Genomic DNA, 20,146 nt, shown 5'->3' with positions numbered 1-20,146 from the left:
CTGTCAGATAAGGTAGCCCCTGGGTACTGGCCAGACAGGATTCTCTTGGGACGCTTTCCTTGGTGGGGAAGGCTGGGATCACCTATAAAGTTACTGGAGTATGGACAGGACTTTGTTGTGTGAAATACCGGACTGCTTCCAAGGCTACTACACTGCTGCATTTGTATCCACAGGGGCTTTGTTTTCCTTAGGCCTGTCACACACACAGGCTCACTTCTAACTTCTTACCTAGCAGTCCAAATACTTAGGCCTCTGCCACCCATATGGGAGACCCAGATGGAGTTCCAGGCTCCCGACTTTGGCTTAATCCAGTCCCAGCCATTTTAACCATTTTGGGGAGTGAACTTATGGATGGAAGATCTCTGTGCCTCTCCCCCTCTCTCTGTAACTCTACCTTTCCAATCAATCAATCTTACAAAAGAAAACATGGATATATACAAATGGATAACAATAACAAGAAAATAAAAGCACAGCAGAATTACAAATGTATACTATCATCAAAGCATTCTGAAAAAATATTTGCCAGCTTTGAGTTACATGCTCATTCAAGAGTAAGGACAAAATAAAGACATTTCCAGTCAAATTGAAACAGTTTTTTGGCACAGCCATTTAAGCTGATTTTTGTGATACCCACATCCCATATTGGAATGCATGTTTAAGTTCTGGCTACTCTGCTTCCAAGTCCAGCTCCCTGTTAGTGCGTGTGGGAAGGCAGTAGAAGATGGCCCTAGTGCTTGGGGCCCTGTCACCCACATGGGAGACTTGGATGGAGTTCATGGCTCCTGGCTTTGGCTTGGCCCAGACTTGGCTGCGGGTGGGCGTTTGAGGGGTGAACCAGCAGATAGAAGACCTCTCTCTCTGTCTCTTGTCTCTCTTTGTTGCTCTGCATTTCAAATAAATAAGTAAATAAATAAATAAATATTTTTTAAAAATTGAAAAAAAAAAAAAGAAATGGTAAATGATTCAAAAGACAAATATATTTATCCTGATTGAACATTAAATTACATACACATGGGCAACTTAAATTTAAATAAAAATAAAAAATTATATTCATTATAATTATAAACTAGCTAGAAAATCCATAACTTCACATCTTGTTTGATTAGGACAACAGCACGCACATTTGATAGCAATTACAAAGGTCATATCTAAATGAGTAGTTTAGGTAACAGACTTAGATTAAAATACCATGCATTGCCTCTGCATGTTGGTTATTCTTACTGAGACAGAAAACAGTCTTACCTGAGAAGTCAACAGCACAGACACCATATTGGTGGTAGCCCTTCAATATTGACAATGGCTTAATGGTTTCTGTATCCCATATGTGAATCGAAGGATCCCTGCCCACCTGAAATAAAAACAATTATTTATTTTTTACTTCTGTTAAAAGGGGATAAGACAGGAAATTTTACAGCCTTTATTTACTAAAAAAGCTTATCAAATAAAATGTAATTTTTGTCATTTCATTTTGTAATGAATTTGGGAACTCTTCCATCTGCTGATTCACCCCTGAAATGCCCAAAACAACTGGGACTGGGCCAGGCTGAGGCCAGGAGCCCGGAACTCAGCTGAGTGGTCCTTGTGTGGGGCAGGGACCCATGCACTTGAGCCACCATTCCGTGTGTGCCATGATGCACACCAGCAGGAAGCTGGAATTGGAAGCAGAGCCTCAGTGTGGGATGCAGGCATCCCAAGGAGCATCTTAACCACTGTGACAAACACCAAATCCTCAAACAGAATTTTTTTGATGTGTTGTGCTTCCATTTTTATTTATTTCAAAAAATGAAAGGCACCAGAAAAAGACACATACCATCTAAAAGTCACATAGTGGAAGAAGATAGTCCACGCAAACAGAAAACAAAAATGAGCAGCAGCAGCTAAACTTACATCAAATAAGGTAGACTTTAGGACAAATGAGAAAAGGAAGAACAGTATATAAAGATCAAGGAATCAATTCAAAAGAAAATACATAATAACTGTAAATGTACTCAAATAGAATTTTATAAAACAGGCTGTAAATGTGATTTTTTGATTAATATTTAAATATTAGTTCAAAAGGTAATGGAGTTAGGCTCAGTGTTTATAGGAATGTTCTACAATTATGTGACTCCTAAACAGTATATACTTCATCCTTAAACATAATAAATGTATACTAAGTACCTATTATTTGTAGGGTTTCTATACTAGATACAATGAGTACTAAGACATTCATGGAATAAATTCTGTAGTGTTGTTTAGAAAACAGGACATTTTCAATTAAATAAGCTGGTGTTACATGCTTAATGAGAATGAAAACATTATAGAGAAAGGCTTTATGGAAGAGATGGTACTAGAGATAGACCTTCAGAAAATGCCATAGCTCTGGCCCCACTTGTTCAACTCTTCGACTAGATTATTAGCCCTTCATAGTAGCAGCCAGTCTGAGTTATCTTTGTTTCCCCACAATACTTCATGCTTTTGAATGCAAAGTACTTAACAGATATTTGCTGAGTTAAACAAAATTTCCAAAATAGATATAATTAGCCAAGTTATTCAAATTGAAATATATAAATTAACTGGCAGGTAGGGTTTCTTAAGGTTCTTTTGCCTCCACTTAAGATCACACTCCTTGGGGCCAGCACTGTGGTGTGGTGTGTTAACCCGCTACTGACAATGCTGCCATCCCCTCCTGGAGCACCAGTTTGAACTCAGCTGCTCTGCTTCCCATACTTCTCTGCTAATTCGCCTGGGAAAGTAGCAAAGGATGGCCCAAGTGCTTAGGTCCCTGCCATCCATGTGGGAGACTAGATGGAATTTCTGGTCTCAGTCTGGCCTAGCCCCAGCCATTATAGCTATCTGGGGAGTGAACCAGAGGATAGAAGATTTATTTTATATTTTATTCTTATTTTATTTTTATCTTATATTTTTATATTTTATATTTTATTTTTAATTATTTTAAGATTTATTTTATTCAAAAGTCAGAGTTACACAGAGAGGAGAGGCAGAGAGAGAGACAGACAGACAGACAGACAGAGGTCTTCCATCCGCTGGTTCACTCCCCGGTTGGCTGCAACGGCCAGAGCTGTGCCAATCTGAAGCCAGGAGCCACGAGCTTCCTCCGGGTCTCCCACGCAGGTGCAGGGGCCCAAGGACTTGGGCCATCTTCTACTGCTTTCCCAGATCGGAAGTGGAGCAGCCGGGTCTCGAACTGGCGCCCATATGGGATGCCGGTGCTTCAGGCCAGGGCGTTAACCCACAGTGCCAGCCCCAGAAGATGTTTTTTAAAAAGATTTATTTATTTGAAAGTCTGAGTTACACAGAGAGAAGGAGACGCGGGGGGGGGGGGGGGGAGGTCTTCATCCGTTGGTTCACCCCTCTATTGGCCACAGCAGCAGCCCCCAGTGGGTGGAAGACATCCCTCTCTCCCTCCCTCCCTCCCTCCCTCTCTCTCTCTCTCTCTCTCTCTCTCCTGTCACTCTACCTTTCAAATACATAAAGTAAATCTTAGGAAAAAAAAATCACAGTTCTCGTCAAGGAGTCATTCTATGTGCACTATTCTTCAAATGACAACACTAGAAAAAAATGCTTCAGAAGTACTTTATTAAAATATTTTTATAGGGGCCAGGGCTGTGGCGCAGTAGGTTAACGCCCTGGATGAAGCACTGGCATCCCATGTGGGTGCCAGTTCTAGTCCTGGCTGTTCCTCTTCTGATTCAGCTCTTTGCTATGGTCTGGGAAAGCAGAAGATGGCCCAAGTCCTTAGGCCCCTGCATCCACGTGGGAGACCCAGAAAAGCTCCTGGCTCTTGGCTTCAGATCGGCGCAGCTCGGGCCGTTGCAGCCATCTGGGAAGTGAACCAGCAAATGGAAGATCTTTCTCTCCGTCTCTACCTCTCTCTGTAACTCTTTCAAATAAATAAAAAATAAATCTTTAAAAAATATTTTTATAAAAAGTTTAACAAATTTATTTTGAAATCTACAACTGTAAAAAAGGAGGAGTTGGTTGGCTGTAATACAACACAGGAAAGAAATGGAAAACACTGGGAAAAGAGGGGGAGACAGAATGAGCCTCCATTGTAGGAGAAGACTTGAATATTCAATGCCTAAAACAAATATGTTGTGGTGTAAACAAGCCAGGGCCAAAGGAGCTATGTCTTGATAAGTACCCAGGGATGTCCTGGGCCCTACTGACTTTTTATTTAATCTTAAATGAATTTCCTAAAATCATGGTAGTACATAGTCACTTTTTACAATCTTCATTCTGATAGTACCAGAATAACATTCAAACTCCTTGCCTTCACACATGGGCACAAAACTATGCTGCAAGAGGAATCATTTACACAAACTGAAAGTAAATGATGCACTTGATGGGGCCAGTGCTGTGGCGTAGCGGGTAAAGCTGCCACCTACAGTGCCAGCATCCTATATGGGCACTGGTTCAAGTCCTGGCTGCTCCACTTCCAATCCAGCTCTCTGCTCGGGCCTAGGAAAGTAGTAGAAGATGGGCCAAGTGCTTATGCCCCTGCACCCACATGGGAGACCTGGAGGAGGCTCTTCGCTCCTGACCTCAGATGGGTGCAGCTCCAGCCGTAGCGGCCAATTTGGGAGTGAACCAGCTGATGGAAGATCTCTCTCTCTTTCTGACTCTCAAATAAATAAATCTTTTAAAAAAATGATGCCCTTGAAGTTATCATGAGCTCTGATTTGAATACCTGATTTGATACTCATGGTTCTTTAAATAAACTGTGCTTTCTTTGCCCCACTTTTACACATGATATAATACATTTTGGGGGCCAGCGCTATAGTGCAGTGGGTTAACACCCTGGATGAAGCACCGGCATCCCATATGGGCAGCGGTTCGAGACCTGGCTGCCCCACTTCTGATCCAGCTCTCTACTATGGCCTGGGAAAGCAGTAGAAGATGGCCTAAGTTCTCGGGCCCCTGCACCTGCGTGGGAGACCCAGAAAAGCTCCTGGCTTCAGATCGGCACAGCTTCAGCTGTTGCGGCCAAATGGGGAGTGACCCATTGGATGGAAGACCTCTCTCTCTCTGCCTCTCCTCTCTCTGTGTAACTCTGACTTTCAAATAAATAAATACATCTTTAAAAAAATACATTTTTAATGTTTCCTCCAATTTCCCCTCTGCCAGATTAACTGTTCAGCTCAAATGTAATAATCTCTGTGAGAGTTTTCTCTAATGAGGCATAACCTATCCATCATTACATTGCTACCAGACCTTATACAAAGCTCCACATTGAGGAACAGGGTGGCTTTGCCTCCTAGAGATCATATGACACTGCCTAGAGATATTTTTGGTTGTTACAACTAAGGAAGTCAGGTGTTACTGGCACCTGGCGGGTAGAAGCCAGGGATGCTGCTGATTATCCTACAACATATAGGTCAGCTTCCCCCAACAACTATCTGACCCCAAACAACAACAGTGCCAAGGCTGAAAAGCTCTGATATGTACTCATGATTCTGTATCACAGTTTCAAGAATATAAATTTTTGGAGCTGGTGTTGTGGTGTGGTGGTTTAAGCCACCTCCTGCAATGGTGGCGTCCCACATGGGTGTTAGTTCATGTCTCAGCTGCTCTGCTTCAAGCCAGCACCTGACACCAATGTGGGAGACACAAATGAAGTTCCTGGCTCCTGGCTTCGGCTTGGTCCAGTTCTGACCATTGCATCATTTGGGGGGTGACCCAGTGGATGGAAGATCTCTCTCCCTCTCTCTCTAACCCTCCTCCCCTCTAATCTGACTTTTTTTTTTTTTTTTTTTTTTTTTTTTTTTTTTTTTTTTTTTTTTTGTGACAGGCAGAGTGGACAGTGAGAGAGAGACAGACAGAGAAAGGTCTTCCTTTTCAGTTGGTTCACCCTCCAATGGCCACTCTGGCCGGCACGCTGCAGCCGGCGCACCGCGCTGATCCGAGGCCAGGTGCTTATCCTGGTCTCCCATGCGGGTGCAGGGCCCAAGGACTTGGGCCATCCTCCACTGCACTCCCGGGCCACAGCAGAGAGCTGGCCTGGAAGAGGGGCAACCGGGACAGAATCCGGCGCCCCGACCGGGACTAGAACCCGGTGTAACGGCGTCGCAGGTGGAGGATTAGCCTATTGAGCTGCGGCGCCAGCCTAATCTGATTTTTAAATCAATCAATCTTTAAAAAATATGAATCTTTACCATGGCAATAAGATGTCTTATTTACTTTTACATTTGCAGCACATATCTCAGTACACATATGATGAATATTTTAGGATGAATGAAAAATAGGAGGGAGGAAAGGGTAGGGAAGGATAAAGGGAGAAAGAAAGAGCATGGTAAAGCACAAAGGATGGTAAGAAGAAAGGAAAAGAGTATTTGCTCCTTTCAAGGAAGCTCCATACATCCTAGAAGATGCATTTGCATAATATTTAAAGCACAACAAAGGGCTAGAGGCTATACTGTCTATTAGCCAAGTGAGCTAGAACACATTATTTAATTTCACTAAATAAACCTAAACTTCATTTGTAAAATGGGGGAAACAATTTTACTCTCATATGGTTGAGGTGAGAATAAAATGAATATATATTAAGATATTAGTAAAGTCCTTACAAATAGTAAAAATCTTCCTTTTCTAGTAATATCCCTAGATTATGGTTATCAGTTAAGAATTTTCTCAGTGCTTTCTATTTCAATACTTCTGCTTTCTATTTCAGAAAGTGTGAACAGGTTGCTGCTATGGTAGCAAAATTAAGAAAAAAATCACTCTGTCACAAACATTTGTTGAAAATATCTAAAGAAGCCAGATCTCTAGTCTTTGTTTCCATAATTTTACTCACAAATTCAAAAAAATTAATGTCCTGATTAAAAAGAAGCCTGAATTTTAGTTCCAAATTCTGATTAAAATAATAAAAACTGAAAATAATGAATTTATAAGGAATAAAGTTGGGGTAAATTTCATCTATGAGAATAAAATCTATTCTAAAAAGTTAGTTATTCTTCACTTCCCAGAACACTTTACATATATAGCCATATAGAAACACACAAACATGTCTGCATGAGCAAGGGTATTTCAAAAAGTTCATAGAAAATGGAAATTAAAACATGCTTATTTTGGTGCAAAATACTTTTAAATTCATGCTTTTTAAAATAATACATATTTCCCATGAACATTCTGAAGACCCTTATATTCAAAAGTAGAAAAATCCAACTTTACAATCAAAAAAGGTTCTAACCTATCTGGCTCATTGTCACATAATCTTTTAAAGAAACGTACCTGGCCTGTTGCCACATAGTCTTTCAGAGGATGAATAGCCAGGCAGAGAATATCATCGTCATGACCTAGGTAAAAACGCTGTGTATTCTGTTGTCGATTATAAATGACACCCACTGCTGCCACATGGTACACAATTTCACCAATTTGAGTATAAAACAGATTACTTCGACAGTCATAACCTCTGTAACTAACACAGAAAACAAATCATGTATAATTAATTACATCTGATCAATACAGTATATATAGAGAAGCAGGTACCTTTTAGGTGTGTCATTCAATTTCAGTTTCATAGGATAATTAACAATAGAAAGAAAATACTACAATTTCAGATCTCACAAACTTTTATGAATTGATCCGATTACAAATAAGTCAATCCAAACTATAATAGAGTAAAACAAATGACACAGAAAAATATAACAGTACACTACTATTTATACTATGTATAATATTAGCTTATATAGTATAAAACAAAAATGTGCTTTTTACAAATAAAAGAGAAGAAATCAAATTTGTATTTTTTATATGCATACATGTTTCTGAAACTCAGTAACAGTGACTACTTGTGGAAGGGGAAATAGTGACTGGGAGGGGAGAAGCAGGAGTTTTATTTTCTTTTTCTTTTCTTTTTTTTTTTTTTTTTGACAGGCGGAGTGGACAGGGAGAGAGAGAGAGAGACAGAGAGAAAGGTCTTCCTTTGCCGTTGGTTCACCCTCCAATGGCCGCCCCGGCCAGCGCTCTGGCCAGCACACCACACTGATCCGATGGCAGGAGCCAGGTGCTTCTCCTGGTCTCCCATGGCGTGCAGGGCCCAAGGACTTGGGCCATCCTCCACTGCACTCCCGGACCACAGCAGAGAGCTGGCCTGGAAGAGGGGCAACCGGGACAGAATCCAGCGCCCCAACCGGGACTGGAACCCATGTGCTGGCGCCGCAGGCGGAGGATTAGCCTATTGAGCCGCAGCGCCAGCCTTGGAGTTTTATTTTCAAACTACATTTTTATACACATTTGAATCAGAATATATATCCTCAAAATAAGTTTAAGCAATTTTTGGGGGGCTGTAAAAGCCCTTTTATAAAGTAAGCAAAAATTTTAAATATTATAATCATCCAGGAAAAAGTAGCCAAATCTGCTAAAAATTTTTAAAGTTAATTTTATTCAACAAGTAGAGGGGGGCAGGTCTCCTATCCATTGGTTCACTACACAAAAGCCTGCAACAGCTGGGGTTGGACCAGGTTGAAACCAAGAGCCAAGAGCTTAAATGGAAGCAGGAGCAGAACTGGGACTTGAACCTAAGCACCCCAACATGAGATGTGGGCATCCGAAATGGCATTCAAGCATTGGTGACAAATTCTCACTCTCCAAATCTTATTCAAACAGTCAATATCATTTCATTTAGAGAAACTCTGCTTATACTTCAAATATAGTTGAGGATGGCATTGTGGCACAGCGGGTTAAGCTGCCACTTGTGATGTTGGAACCTCAAATTAGAGCATCAGTCCTGGTTGCTCCACTTCCAATCCAGCTCCTAGCTATAATACACCTGGGAAGGCAGCAGAAGATAGCCCAAGTGTTTGGGCCCCTGCTTGCACATGGGAGGACTGTTGGAGTTCCAGGCTCCCGGCTTTGGCCTGGCTCAGCCCGACAACTGTGGTCACTTGGGGAGTGAATCAGCAGATAGAAGATCTCTCTTTTTCTTTCCTGTCACTTTGCCTTTCAAATAAATAAATAAATCTTTAAAAAAGTAAACACAATAAAAAAAACACAACTGCATAGAAATACTGCCTATTTTAACACTGGATAAAAATACTTTTACTAAATAATTATTTTTTCAAGTTTTTAAAAGTATCATCAGGGCTAGTGCTATGGTGTAGTGGGTACCACCACCTGTAGTGCCTGCATCCCATATGAGTTGTGGTTCCAGTCCTGGCTGCTCCACTTCCAATCTAGCTCCCTATTAATGTGCCTGGGAAAGCAGTAGAAGAAGGTTCAAGTCCTTGGGCCCCTGCAACCACACGAGAGACCTGGAAGAAGCTCCTGGCTCCTGGATTTGGGTTGGCTCAGCTCCGGCTGTTGCAGCCATTTGGGGAGTGAACCAGCAGATGGAGGCTCTTGCTCGCTTTCTCTGCCTCTGCCTCTCTGTAACTCTGCCTTTCAAATAAATAAAGTAAGTCTTCTTAAAAAGTAAAATAGAAAGTATTCTCAATCAAGTAAGAAAATGAGTGCTGAGTAAGGAGTAGGAAAGACCAAGATTGGACAATCTGCTGCTGCCAGCCTAAGCTGGGAGACCTATATTGCCAGATGTTCCAAGAGAATCAGAAACTGTATTTCAAAGAAATTAAAATATGAAAGCCAAAATGCTCAGGTGAAAAGAAGTCACAATATCATTCCAAACTAGATAAATGTAGTAGAGAGGATTATTTCTTAATTTTATCTATTCTCATCTGTTAAAAGAGAAGAGGTTCATGTCTAAATATTACACTATACTTTAATAAGACAAATTTCAAATTTTATTTAATAAACACTTCTAGAGTGCTTATTATATGCCAGGCAAGTGTGAAAGTCACCATCAGCACTGCCTTATTTCCTCCTCCTCACAGCCTTATGCATAGGAGCTATTTTCTCCATTTTACAGATGGGAAAATAGAGGCATAGAGAAGTTAAGTGAATGCCCAGTCACCCAGCTAGTAAGAGGGGACCAAAATTCAAGCATGTAAGAGAAGAACAGCTGTTTTATACCCATGGACAAAGTGTAAGCGGATACTGTTTCCTGGAGCCCGCTCTCTTCTTTTAGAAGTAGCACTCTTTTGCTTCTCTTTGCATTGCTCTTTAAGCTGAGGTAGATCTTCTTTGTAAACCTTTAAAAAACGTATATAAGTAGGAGCATTCTTAGAATAAATATCAATAAAGACATTCATATATTCCTAATGCAATTTTCAGACATTGTGGTTGCTGTTCAGCAGCTTTAATAACTTTCTCAAGGATAAATATTCATGAAATTTACTTCTTAGAAAAGAACAAACTAATGCACATTTTCTTGTATCACACTGACAAATACATATTTACTATTCCAAGAAATTTTTATACTTCATAAGAGAATACTTCAAAGAGAATAAATTAAGAGTGTACTCTGACAAAAATCTATAAGAAACAGAACACAGACATACTCAGTAATATCAAGTGTTTAATATAACATTTTACAGACGTGTACCTTAAATTCTGAAGTGGGGAAACTGAAATAGTTAGATATTGCTTGGGAAACTAAAATGACAAAAGGTAACAATAAATGAGCAATGGGGAACAAGATAAAGAACAAACGACTTCTCAGGGAAAGTTGTGTGATAACAGAAAATTACCTGCCGTCGGTAGGTGAGCTGCGTCTCTTGTTCAATTTCAGAATCCAGTTCTGGAACATCAGACAGATCTGAATCTGACTCATCACTATTAGAATCAGCCAGACTTTCTGGAATTTTTAAGAATTAAATGTTACTTGTTTAAAGAAGACTCATTTTCAAAACAGCACTGTAAATTCAATGATGAAGAGTTGACGTTGTCAGTTGAAATGAGACAAGCCATAAAACAATCAAATGAAATTACCTATTCAAGTGACACAGATGTCAGTAAACTGCACTACAGATTATCTTCCTCTCCACTCACTGCAAAATCAATAGTTCCTTTAAATCCCTTCACTGGCTCCCCAATGACCGCTACATCAAATTTAAATGTCTGTGCAAATATAAGTGGATATAACCTATAGTTAACATGAAAAATAGCTAAAAATTTCTATATGTAACAGGTGAATTTACATTACACATTTTCCTTTGTCAAAAAAAAGCATATACAAAACTTAGGCACCCATCTTGCAGAGGATACATTAAGTGGTTTTTTTTTTTTTTAATTTTTGCTAACATCGCTGTTTCTTCATTTATGTTTTGACAGATTAAAATGCAACCAAATTACTTTATGTAGTCCACGTTCTGTGCCATCCGACTTTAAACATACAGACTTAATATTTAGAAGTTTCTGCTGGTAACAAACTACACTGTTAACTTATATGGCTAGATTATACTTCAATAGTAAATCTGTTATATTGGGGTCATTGAAAAGTTATCTGGAAGGGAAACTGTTCAGGCAATGTGTAGTACTCACCTTGGGGTGCTATGTGAAGAGCATCTTTCAGTTTTCTTTCTGGAATAAACTTCCACTGAAAGACAGAGTGATCTGCTCCACCAATAGAAATAACCCACTGATAATCATGTGACCATCTGACATTAGTTACGTGAGCAGAATGGCCAAAATATTTTCTAAACTTGGCCCCTGTAACAAAAATACATCTTAAAATTGATAAACAAATGTTAACACACTTAAATATCACTTCAAACAAGAATTTCTATACATGGTAAGCATTCTTCTTTTATATTAACTGTGATCAAACTGGAAAAATGTGGGTTCAAAAAATGGTTGACTCAACTAAAAAGAGTTGATATCAAGGGATTTAAAATAATCTGTTCCTGGTACATGGTATATACCTTCTTACATACTGGATACAATAATGTTTAGCTTTCTTTGATGCTATTATAGAAGTTTTACACTAAGTGATAGAAAGCCTGTGTACTAGGATTCCAAATTTCCATCACTGAAAATATGGAAAACAAACTTTTATTTTGGCCATGAATTTAGAGATAGCCATGTTAAAGTATAAAACAGTGATCAAAACTCATTTAACGGGTTGAGCATTTGGCCTAGCAATTAAAGCACCTACATTCCAAATTGTAGTGCTTGGGTCTAAGCCTTGGTTCGGATTCCAATTTCAGCTTCCTGTTAATGCAGACCTCGGGAGGCAGCAGTGATGGCTCAAGAATTAGATTTCTGCTACCTGAAGGAGATACCTGGACTGGGTTTCCAGCTCCTGTCCCAGCCACTGTGGGCATTTGGGGAACGAAGCATCAGATAGAAGTGTTCTCTGCCAAATAAATTTTTAAAATTCATCTAAAATGGTAATTTATTGCTGCTTAATAGTAATACTACTATTATAGGAATCAATTCTATATGTAGCTTATTAGAAGTCAGTAATTTCCATATAGATTTTTACTGGGCTGGACTGTGGGAAGTTACCTATCAGGTAAGAGTTAGTCCCATCTCTCCTCTATGGCAATGCATTATTTCTCTGGCAAGAAGGCTCGGCTCTGATTGTTACTTCCTTCGGCTGTGCTCTCAAGTACTCCTTGTTGTCAGAGAATCTTTAACAAAATTAAGTTATGGGGCCGGTGCTGTGGCATAGCAGGTAAAGCCACTGCCTGCAATGTTGGCATCCCATATGGGCACCGGCTCAGGTCCTGCTGTTCCACTTCTGATGCAGCTCTCTGGTATGGCCTGGGAAAGCAGAAGATGGCCCAAGTCCTTGGGCCCCTGCACCTGCGTGGGAGACCTGGAGAAGCTGCTGACTCCTGGCTTCGGATCGGCTCAGCTCTGGCTATTGCGGTAATTTGGGGAATGAACCATCGGATGGAAGATACACACACACACACACACACACTCTCTCTCTCTCTCTCTCTCTCTGCCTCTGCCTCTCTGTAACTCTGACTTTCAAGTAAATAAATAAAATCTTTAAAAAAAAGTTATTTGAAGATAATTTACTACACTGGGTGATAGTAGCCCCAACAAAAGTGTAAATAATCCTGAAGGGACCTTTCAAATTTTTCTCTTTCAAAGACTTATCTCCCTGGAAAAATCAGGACAGCTCAACAAAAAAGTTATGAAATACTCATTATTCTAAGGGAAACCAGTTATTTCTTTTTTTAAAGATTTATTTATTTTATTTGAAAGTCAGATTTACTCAGAGAGAGGAGAGGCAGAGACAGAGAGGTCTTCCATCAGATGGTTCACTCCCTAATTGGCTGCAACAGCCAGAGCTGCACCAATCCGAAGCCAGGAGCTTCTTCCAGGTCTCCCACGTGGGTGCAGGGGCCCAAGTGGGATATCTTCTACTGCCTTCTCAGGCCATAGCAGAGAGCTGGATGGGAAGTGGAGCAGCCAGGACTAGAACCAGCGCCCATATGGGATGCTGGCATCACAGGCAGGGAATTAACCTACTGTGCCACAGCACCGGCCCTGAAACCAGTTATTTCTAAACAAAGGGTTTGTATGAACAAGTATTAATCATTTAATAACCAGAACCTCTATCTAGTTCTGATAAATCAATTTTTAAAACTACTTATTTATTTGAAAGGCAGAGAGGAGGGAGACAGAGATTTTCCATCTGCTGGTTCACTCACCAAATGCCCCAATAGCTGGGGCTGGGCCAAGCTGAAACCAGAAGCCTGGAATTCCATCTGATCCCCTACATGGGTACCAGGGATCCAAATACATGGGCCATGATAATCCACTATCCTCCCAGGAACATTAGCAGGAAGCTGGATGGGAAGTGGAGTATGCAGGACTCAAACTGTCCTCTGATATGGGATGTGCGAATTCCAAGTGGCGATTTAACCTGCTGCACCACAACTCCTGCCCAGATATTTAGATGTCTAAAAAGAGAACCTAGATATCACATCTTTCATGATTTGAACATGACTCACAAAGATCAAGCTATGTATCCTCCTATATGCTTACAGAATTCCCTGTGATTATCCCTTGTGATTATACTCATGGGGTTAAAACACAACAGTCTATTGCTTGTTAACTCCTCCAACAAACTGTACACCCCTCGAAGACAAGGGCGGCATCTTGTGTACTAAACACCTCTAGTGCCTGGTACATAGCAAACACTCATTAGATATTTGAAGAAGAAAGGAAAAGTTACATCTCTCCTTACTGCACCAGTACGTTTGAGTTCAAATGTTAGTCTGCACAGGAGGAAAGAAGGAAGTAGAGGAAGCAGAGGGCGTGAACATCGACTCCAACCCTTAAAATTCACAGAAGACAACAAAAGCACGATGTAGCTTAAAGAATGACAGAATTTAAACCAGAAGACTGGAGCTTGAGGATCAGCTCCACTACTTGATTAGCAACGCAGTATGAGTGCGCACGCGGCCTCTTCTAGACTTCATTTCCTTGGTTTTTAATATAAATTGGATTATATGCTCTTGGATTTTCTTCCAATGAGGAAAACTCTGATTGTATGATAGGATATTATAAAAGGACAGTTAAAGACTGAACACTGTATCATCAGTTAGGACCAATGACAAGAAAAGGTAAGATGGTCATAGAAGCTTTCCTAAAGGAGGATAACTCTTTGTAGAGATAAATACACTTAAATATTTATGTTTCAATGACCCTATTTCTTTTCTAATTTGTTTTAATATAAATTTTCAAAGCTAAATATCTTTGATAAATTACAGCAATATGACAAAGGACCTTTTTCCGTTTAACTGTTTATATGTCTTTAAAGTTTTTGGATATAATATATGGCAATTATCTTTCTGATCTAGTAAAAGAATTTCTTAACATACAAAACAGTACTATCCATAAAAAAGAAAATAGTTCTGGGGCCGACGCCGTGGCTCACTTGTTTAATCCTCCGCCTTGCAGTGCTGGCATCCCGTATGGCACCGGGTTCTAGTCCTGGTTGCTCTTCTTCCAGTCCAGCTCTCTGCTGTGGCCCGGGAAGGCAGTGGAGGATGGTCCAAGTGCTTGGGCACCTGCACCCGCATGGGAGACCAGGAAGAAGTGCCTGGCTCCTGGCTTCGGGTTGGCGCAGCACCGGCCATAGCGGCCATTTGGGGGGTGAACCAACAGAAGGAAGACCTTTCTCTCTCCCTCTCTCTCTCTCTCTCTCTCACTGTCTATATAACTCTGTCAAATAAAAAAATTATAAAAAAAAAGAAATTAATAGTTTCGACAACACTGAAATTACAAAATGGTCAACAAATTACATTGTTAAAGAATAGGGGCCAGGCATTTGGCCCAGCAGTTAGTAGCCACTTGGGATTCCCACATCTCATATCAGAGTTCCTGGCTCAAGTCCTGGCTCTTCCACTTCTGATCCAGTTTTCTGCTAATGTATACCCTTTGAGGCAGCAGGTAGTGGTTTCAAGTACTTGAATCCTTGCTACCCATATGGGAGACCCAAACTGAGTTCTGGCCTCCTGGCTTCTGCCTTGCCCAGCCCTGGCTGTTGCAGGTATTTGGGGAGTGAATTAGTAGATAAAAGATCTTTGTCTCTGTCTACTTTTCTGCCTTTCAAGTAAAATGAAAATATATTGGAAAGAAAAAAAGACAAGGCACTAACTGAGAAAAGATAGTTGTGATCCATAAAAATTACAAAGTACTTGTATCTACTAGGGTATGTAAAGTAATTCCTATAGATCAATAAAAAGAAACTCCATAGAAAAATATGAAAGAGACCTGTGGTTTTTTGTTTTGTTTTGTATTTTAGAAACCTATGTTTGACAGGAGAGGAAATGCAGAAGAACAAAGATATTTGAAAAGATGGTCAATCTCATTAGTGGTCAGACAAATACAAAGTAAGGCCACACTGTGATCTTTTACACTCTGTAGTTTTGCAAAAATAAGAAAGGGTTGTAATGTCAACTGCTGAGAAGGCTGTTGATCAACAGGTTTGTAAAATAGTACAACCACTTGGAAAAAACAATTTGCCACTTTCTTACAAGGTTCAATGTTCACATTCTCTATGACCCAGCGGTTTCCCTCTTAGGACACCTTTAATATAGAAACAAAAGGCTGGGGGCTGGCACTGTGGGTAAAGCCACCACCTGCAGTGCCAGCATCCCATATAGACACTGGTTCAAGTTCTGGCTGCTCCACTTCTGATCCAGCTACCTGCTAACGTGCCTAGGAAACAACAGAAGATGGTCCAGGCACTGGGACCCCTGTACCTATGTGGGAGACCTGGAATAAGCTCCTGGCTTCTGGCTTCAGAGCAGCACCACTCTGGCCATTGCAGCCATTTGGGGAGTAAACAAGCGGATGGAAGACCTCTTTGTCTCTCCCTCTTTGTCACTCTGCCTCTTAAATAAATAAATAAATCTTTTAAAAATACAAGACTAGGGGGCTGGCGCTATGGCGCAGTGGGTTAATGCCTTGGCCTGAAGCGTCGGCATCCCATATGGGCACCAGTTCGAGACCTGGCTACTCCACTCTGATTCAGCTCTCTGCTATGGCCTGGGAAAGCAGTAGAAGATGGCCCCAGTCCTTGGGCTCCTGCGCTCATGTGGAAGACCTGGAGGAAGCTCCTGGCTCCTGGCTTCGGATCGGCACAGCTCCAAGCCATTGAGTCAACTGGGGAGTGAACCACCGGATGAAACACCTCTCTCTCTCTTTGCCTCTCCTTTCTCTAATTCTTTCAAATAAATAAATAAATCTTTAATAAAAAAAGTAAGACTGGAAAGGACTCAAGTGTCTATTTAAAGAAGAATGCATAAACTGCAGCATACATTTACAAGACAGTATTTTAAAAGCAATGAAAAACAAATGCACTAAATTTGCTTTCAACAACATGAACATGTTCCAACATGTTGGAAAAACAACACTTAAATAAGTCACTTTTATAAATTTGTTTTATTTTTCCATTGAATTTTCTTCTGGGATTTAAATAAATAATTTTCCTTAGTCAACAAGAAGCACAGAGAGGGTCCTGGACATTATCAGCAAGGGCAGAGGTAACAGATGAAGGCCGTCTGCCCTCATCTCTTCATTCTCCCCTACCCGTTTACCCCTCTACCACAGCCCAGGTTACTATCTGGGAAGAGTCTGCATTATTTAAAAGATTCTGGTCAAGAGCAGGAGAAAGGGTAGAGCAGTGGAAAGGCAGGGGAGATGAGATGCTCCGGGCTGCAATCAGACTGGAGGAAATGTGGAAGAGGAACACACAGCCCTTCTCTCTAAGCAAGCCTTGTGCTTCAATTACAATGATTCTATACCACAAAGTATTTCTACTATTTAAGATTTTTCCTCATTTTGAAAAGCTGCACTTAGAAGTCATCTAATAGATATTACCTAAGTGTTTATCTAAAATATATGAACATATCAAACACAATCTTTTCCTAACCTGAAGCTGGATCAACAGCAGACTTAATTAATCTAAAAGGCAAAGAGTTTTCCTATAAATACTGCAAATTTTACAGCATACAGGTATGTCAGTTCAATAAACACTGAGTCAACAACATGACAAGACTAGCAAGATCCTGAACGCACTTTGCTATAGAGACATATCAGAAGTGTCATCCTAGGTTTCTGGGAAAATTGAGCCCTGAAGTCTAACATCAGTGGTCTATGTATTTGAATCACACTACTTGAGCTGTTCCCGTAATCTCCCTTACTAAGTTGTACTTCAATATTTGCCCAGCTTTTTTCAGCCAGCCAAGTAAAAAAGCATTACTGCACCTGCTGCTATAAATGTGGATGCTCTAGATATACTCTCTGCACCTAATATAAAATCCATGCCCTAGGAGGGAATTCTTTGAAAATTAAATATAAGAAACCGATTTTCCTGACAAGTTAGTATGTCTTTTTTTTTTTTTAATCTACAACAAAAATGATTTGGCACCTTGGTTTATTTTTGGTTTGCAGGAATCTCACAATCAAATCTGGTGTTTTACTACTGTCACTTTTAACCTCATTTCAATACAGTACTTCCATTTGTATTTCCCTTGGTAATAATTCTCTATTCATATAATTGTTTTAGTGTTTATGGACTTGTTATAAGCTGAGCATTTTATGGAAGAGGTATGAATTAGATGAATGATTACTAATACAGAATTTCATCTAATTATTCCCAGCTATGAATAGAACAATATCATTTTAGGAGAGTTTCAGGCAAAAGAGGTGATATATATAAAATATGTAGAAAATAACTGATGAAAAGCCTTATTTTTTATATCTCACTGTTATTAAAAAGAAACAAATTTCAAAACAATATACACTCAAGACTTAAGAAAAAACACTCACACTTGAAAACCAGCCAACAAACCAGTAAGTTCCAAACTAAGTTTGTAAAGTTGACTATTTCCTCAGAATTCTTGAGAAAGAGACATAAGAAAAATGTCTCCTAAAAGATACATATTCAACAAGTTAAATGAGTAAAAAGCAACAAGACATAAGAAAATCCATAACTATAATTGTACAGTCTGACTATAAGAAGCAGCTCAGGAAGTGGGGAGAAAAATGTTTCCTAAAAAGAGGTATGGTTCACTTATAATAAATGAATTCAAACAAATCTAGTAAAAATTTATAATCAAAAATTAATGTTACATATAAAAATAACTTTTGAATTAGCAAAATAAAACCCACCACCAGTCAGTTCATGTTTAAAAAAATATGAAATCCTCTTATTTGTCCCAAGACTAATTTTCTACAACAACATAAGAAATAAGTTACTTAACAATATTTTGGAAAAAATACCTTTTCTTAAACATGGATATCGGAATAACTTTACTATTCCATAGTCATCAGCTGTAACTAAAACTTGACCAATATGATTTCCATCTACTGAATTTATATCATTGATATCTGAATACTTGGGCCAAATTCCATTTACTTCAAGGCCTGAAACACATGTCCATGAAGCCCAATGAACACCTTTTATTTCTTCTTTATTTGTCACTTCTTTTCCTCCTAAAAATAAATCAGAGTCTTAATTTAAGAAGTTATTCCACTTGGCTTTATTCAAGTTTAAGTTATACTGACAATATGGAAAACCTGGGAATTTGAAATATCTTTCCCACCCTAGTTAGGAGTACACACGACAAGGTAGGTTAAGTTTGGGTAAGAAGAGAAAATGAAATATGAGGAATTAAAGAGAAAGACCACGAACAAAATAATATTGTTTGAGAGACGCACACAAATTTGGATATGATTGCCTTAGTAGTTTCACCCATGTGGAGGATAAAACTGAATCCCGTTAAAATCATGACACAGATTAGTCACAACCTGGTCAGTTACAAGAAAAGGAAAAAGTTATGAGAAGGTGGCATTTAAAGAAAAATCCAAGATACATAGTTGAGAAGAGAGAACAGAAAAAGACCAGGAAATAAGGATTAGTGGGGAATAATATATTTATATCAGGTAAGAGGACTTTAAGATTCACTCTTCTTTATGTATAGACTTCATATAAAAAATTTTGAGGAAGATGCATTAGTTTAATTATGGAGTTAGTCTTATGAAATAACTTACTGGAAGTTAGTGATTCATTCACTAAATGTCATTAAATAAAGAACTAAGGTAAAATTTTGATGATTCTATTTTTATCCCTTTTTAAAATCTTTAATGGGAATTCATATTTTTTCAAATTTATCTTATTAGCTAAGTTATTAATATTTGAAAAATTTGAGGTAACAAAAAAATTTATGGTCACACAATTTGTAGCAATTATATTTACTTGATTAGGTCCACCTATAGAAATGGCATTCTGACTCACTAATACACAGTGGGACTTTTAACCATTTACCACTCACATGGTATTAAATTTAATATAAACTGAATGTCATAGATTCTCCAAGCAAAGGAGTTTTAATTAAGAACTAAAAGGATTTAGAAGGTGGCTGCCAAGCTGGAAGATGTAGGGGTGATGGTAGATGTTGGTCAAGGGGTACAAAATTTCAGTCATGCAGGATGAATAAATTCTGGAAGGGCTAATATACAGCATATTGGCTATCATTAATAATACTGCATTATTCCAAGGTATACTTGCAGTTTGCTAGGAGAGTAGATCTTAAATGTTCTAACCACATACACACAACAATACCTATATGTGTCGATGAAAATGTTAAGTCAGAGATATGGCAATCATTTCACAATGCCTATGTAAATCAAAACATTATGTAGTAATGATGTACCATTTTTTTATTTGTTTTTTGTTTATTTTTTTTTTTTGGATGTACCATTTTTATATATCAACCCTACCTCAATAAAGCTGGGGAATAAAAACCAGAAGAATTTTAGTAGGGTACACTTATAGTAA

At 39.2% G+C, this 20,146-nt stretch overlaps 1 protein-coding gene across 11 annotated transcripts in view; it reads right to left on the bottom strand.

Annotated features, from left to right (window-relative positions):
• EML5 (EMAP like 5) overlaps window positions 1-20,146 on the bottom strand; it is a 171,413-nt gene that overhangs the window by 80,536 nt on the left and 70,731 nt on the right. For 10 of the 11 annotated variants that reach the window (XM_062181691.1, XM_062181692.1, XM_062181694.1 and 7 more), the window contains 6 exons: window positions 18,589-18,801; window positions 11,377-11,544; window positions 10,584-10,690; window positions 9,967-10,085; window positions 7,231-7,417; window positions 1,243-1,348 (listed from right to left, as the gene is read on the bottom strand). In XM_062181691.1, the coding sequence (XP_062037675.1) occupies window positions 1,243-1,348; window positions 7,231-7,417; window positions 9,967-10,085; window positions 10,584-10,690; window positions 11,377-11,544; window positions 18,589-18,801 (900 nt within the window). The remainder of the gene's footprint in view (window positions 1-1,242; window positions 1,349-7,230; window positions 7,418-9,966; window positions 10,086-10,583; window positions 10,691-11,376; window positions 11,545-18,588; window positions 18,802-20,146) is intronic. The other variant, XM_062181693.1, reaches the window with a different exon arrangement.

This window comes from Lepus europaeus, chromosome 22, assembly GCF_033115175.1.
Source record: "Lepus europaeus isolate LE1 chromosome 22, mLepTim1.pri, whole genome shotgun sequence".
Taxonomy (NCBI): domain Eukaryota; kingdom Metazoa; phylum Chordata; class Mammalia; order Lagomorpha; family Leporidae; genus Lepus; species Lepus europaeus.
Note: the sequence above shows the minus strand (reverse complement) of the source record. Positions and strands in the feature narration are given on the sequence as shown.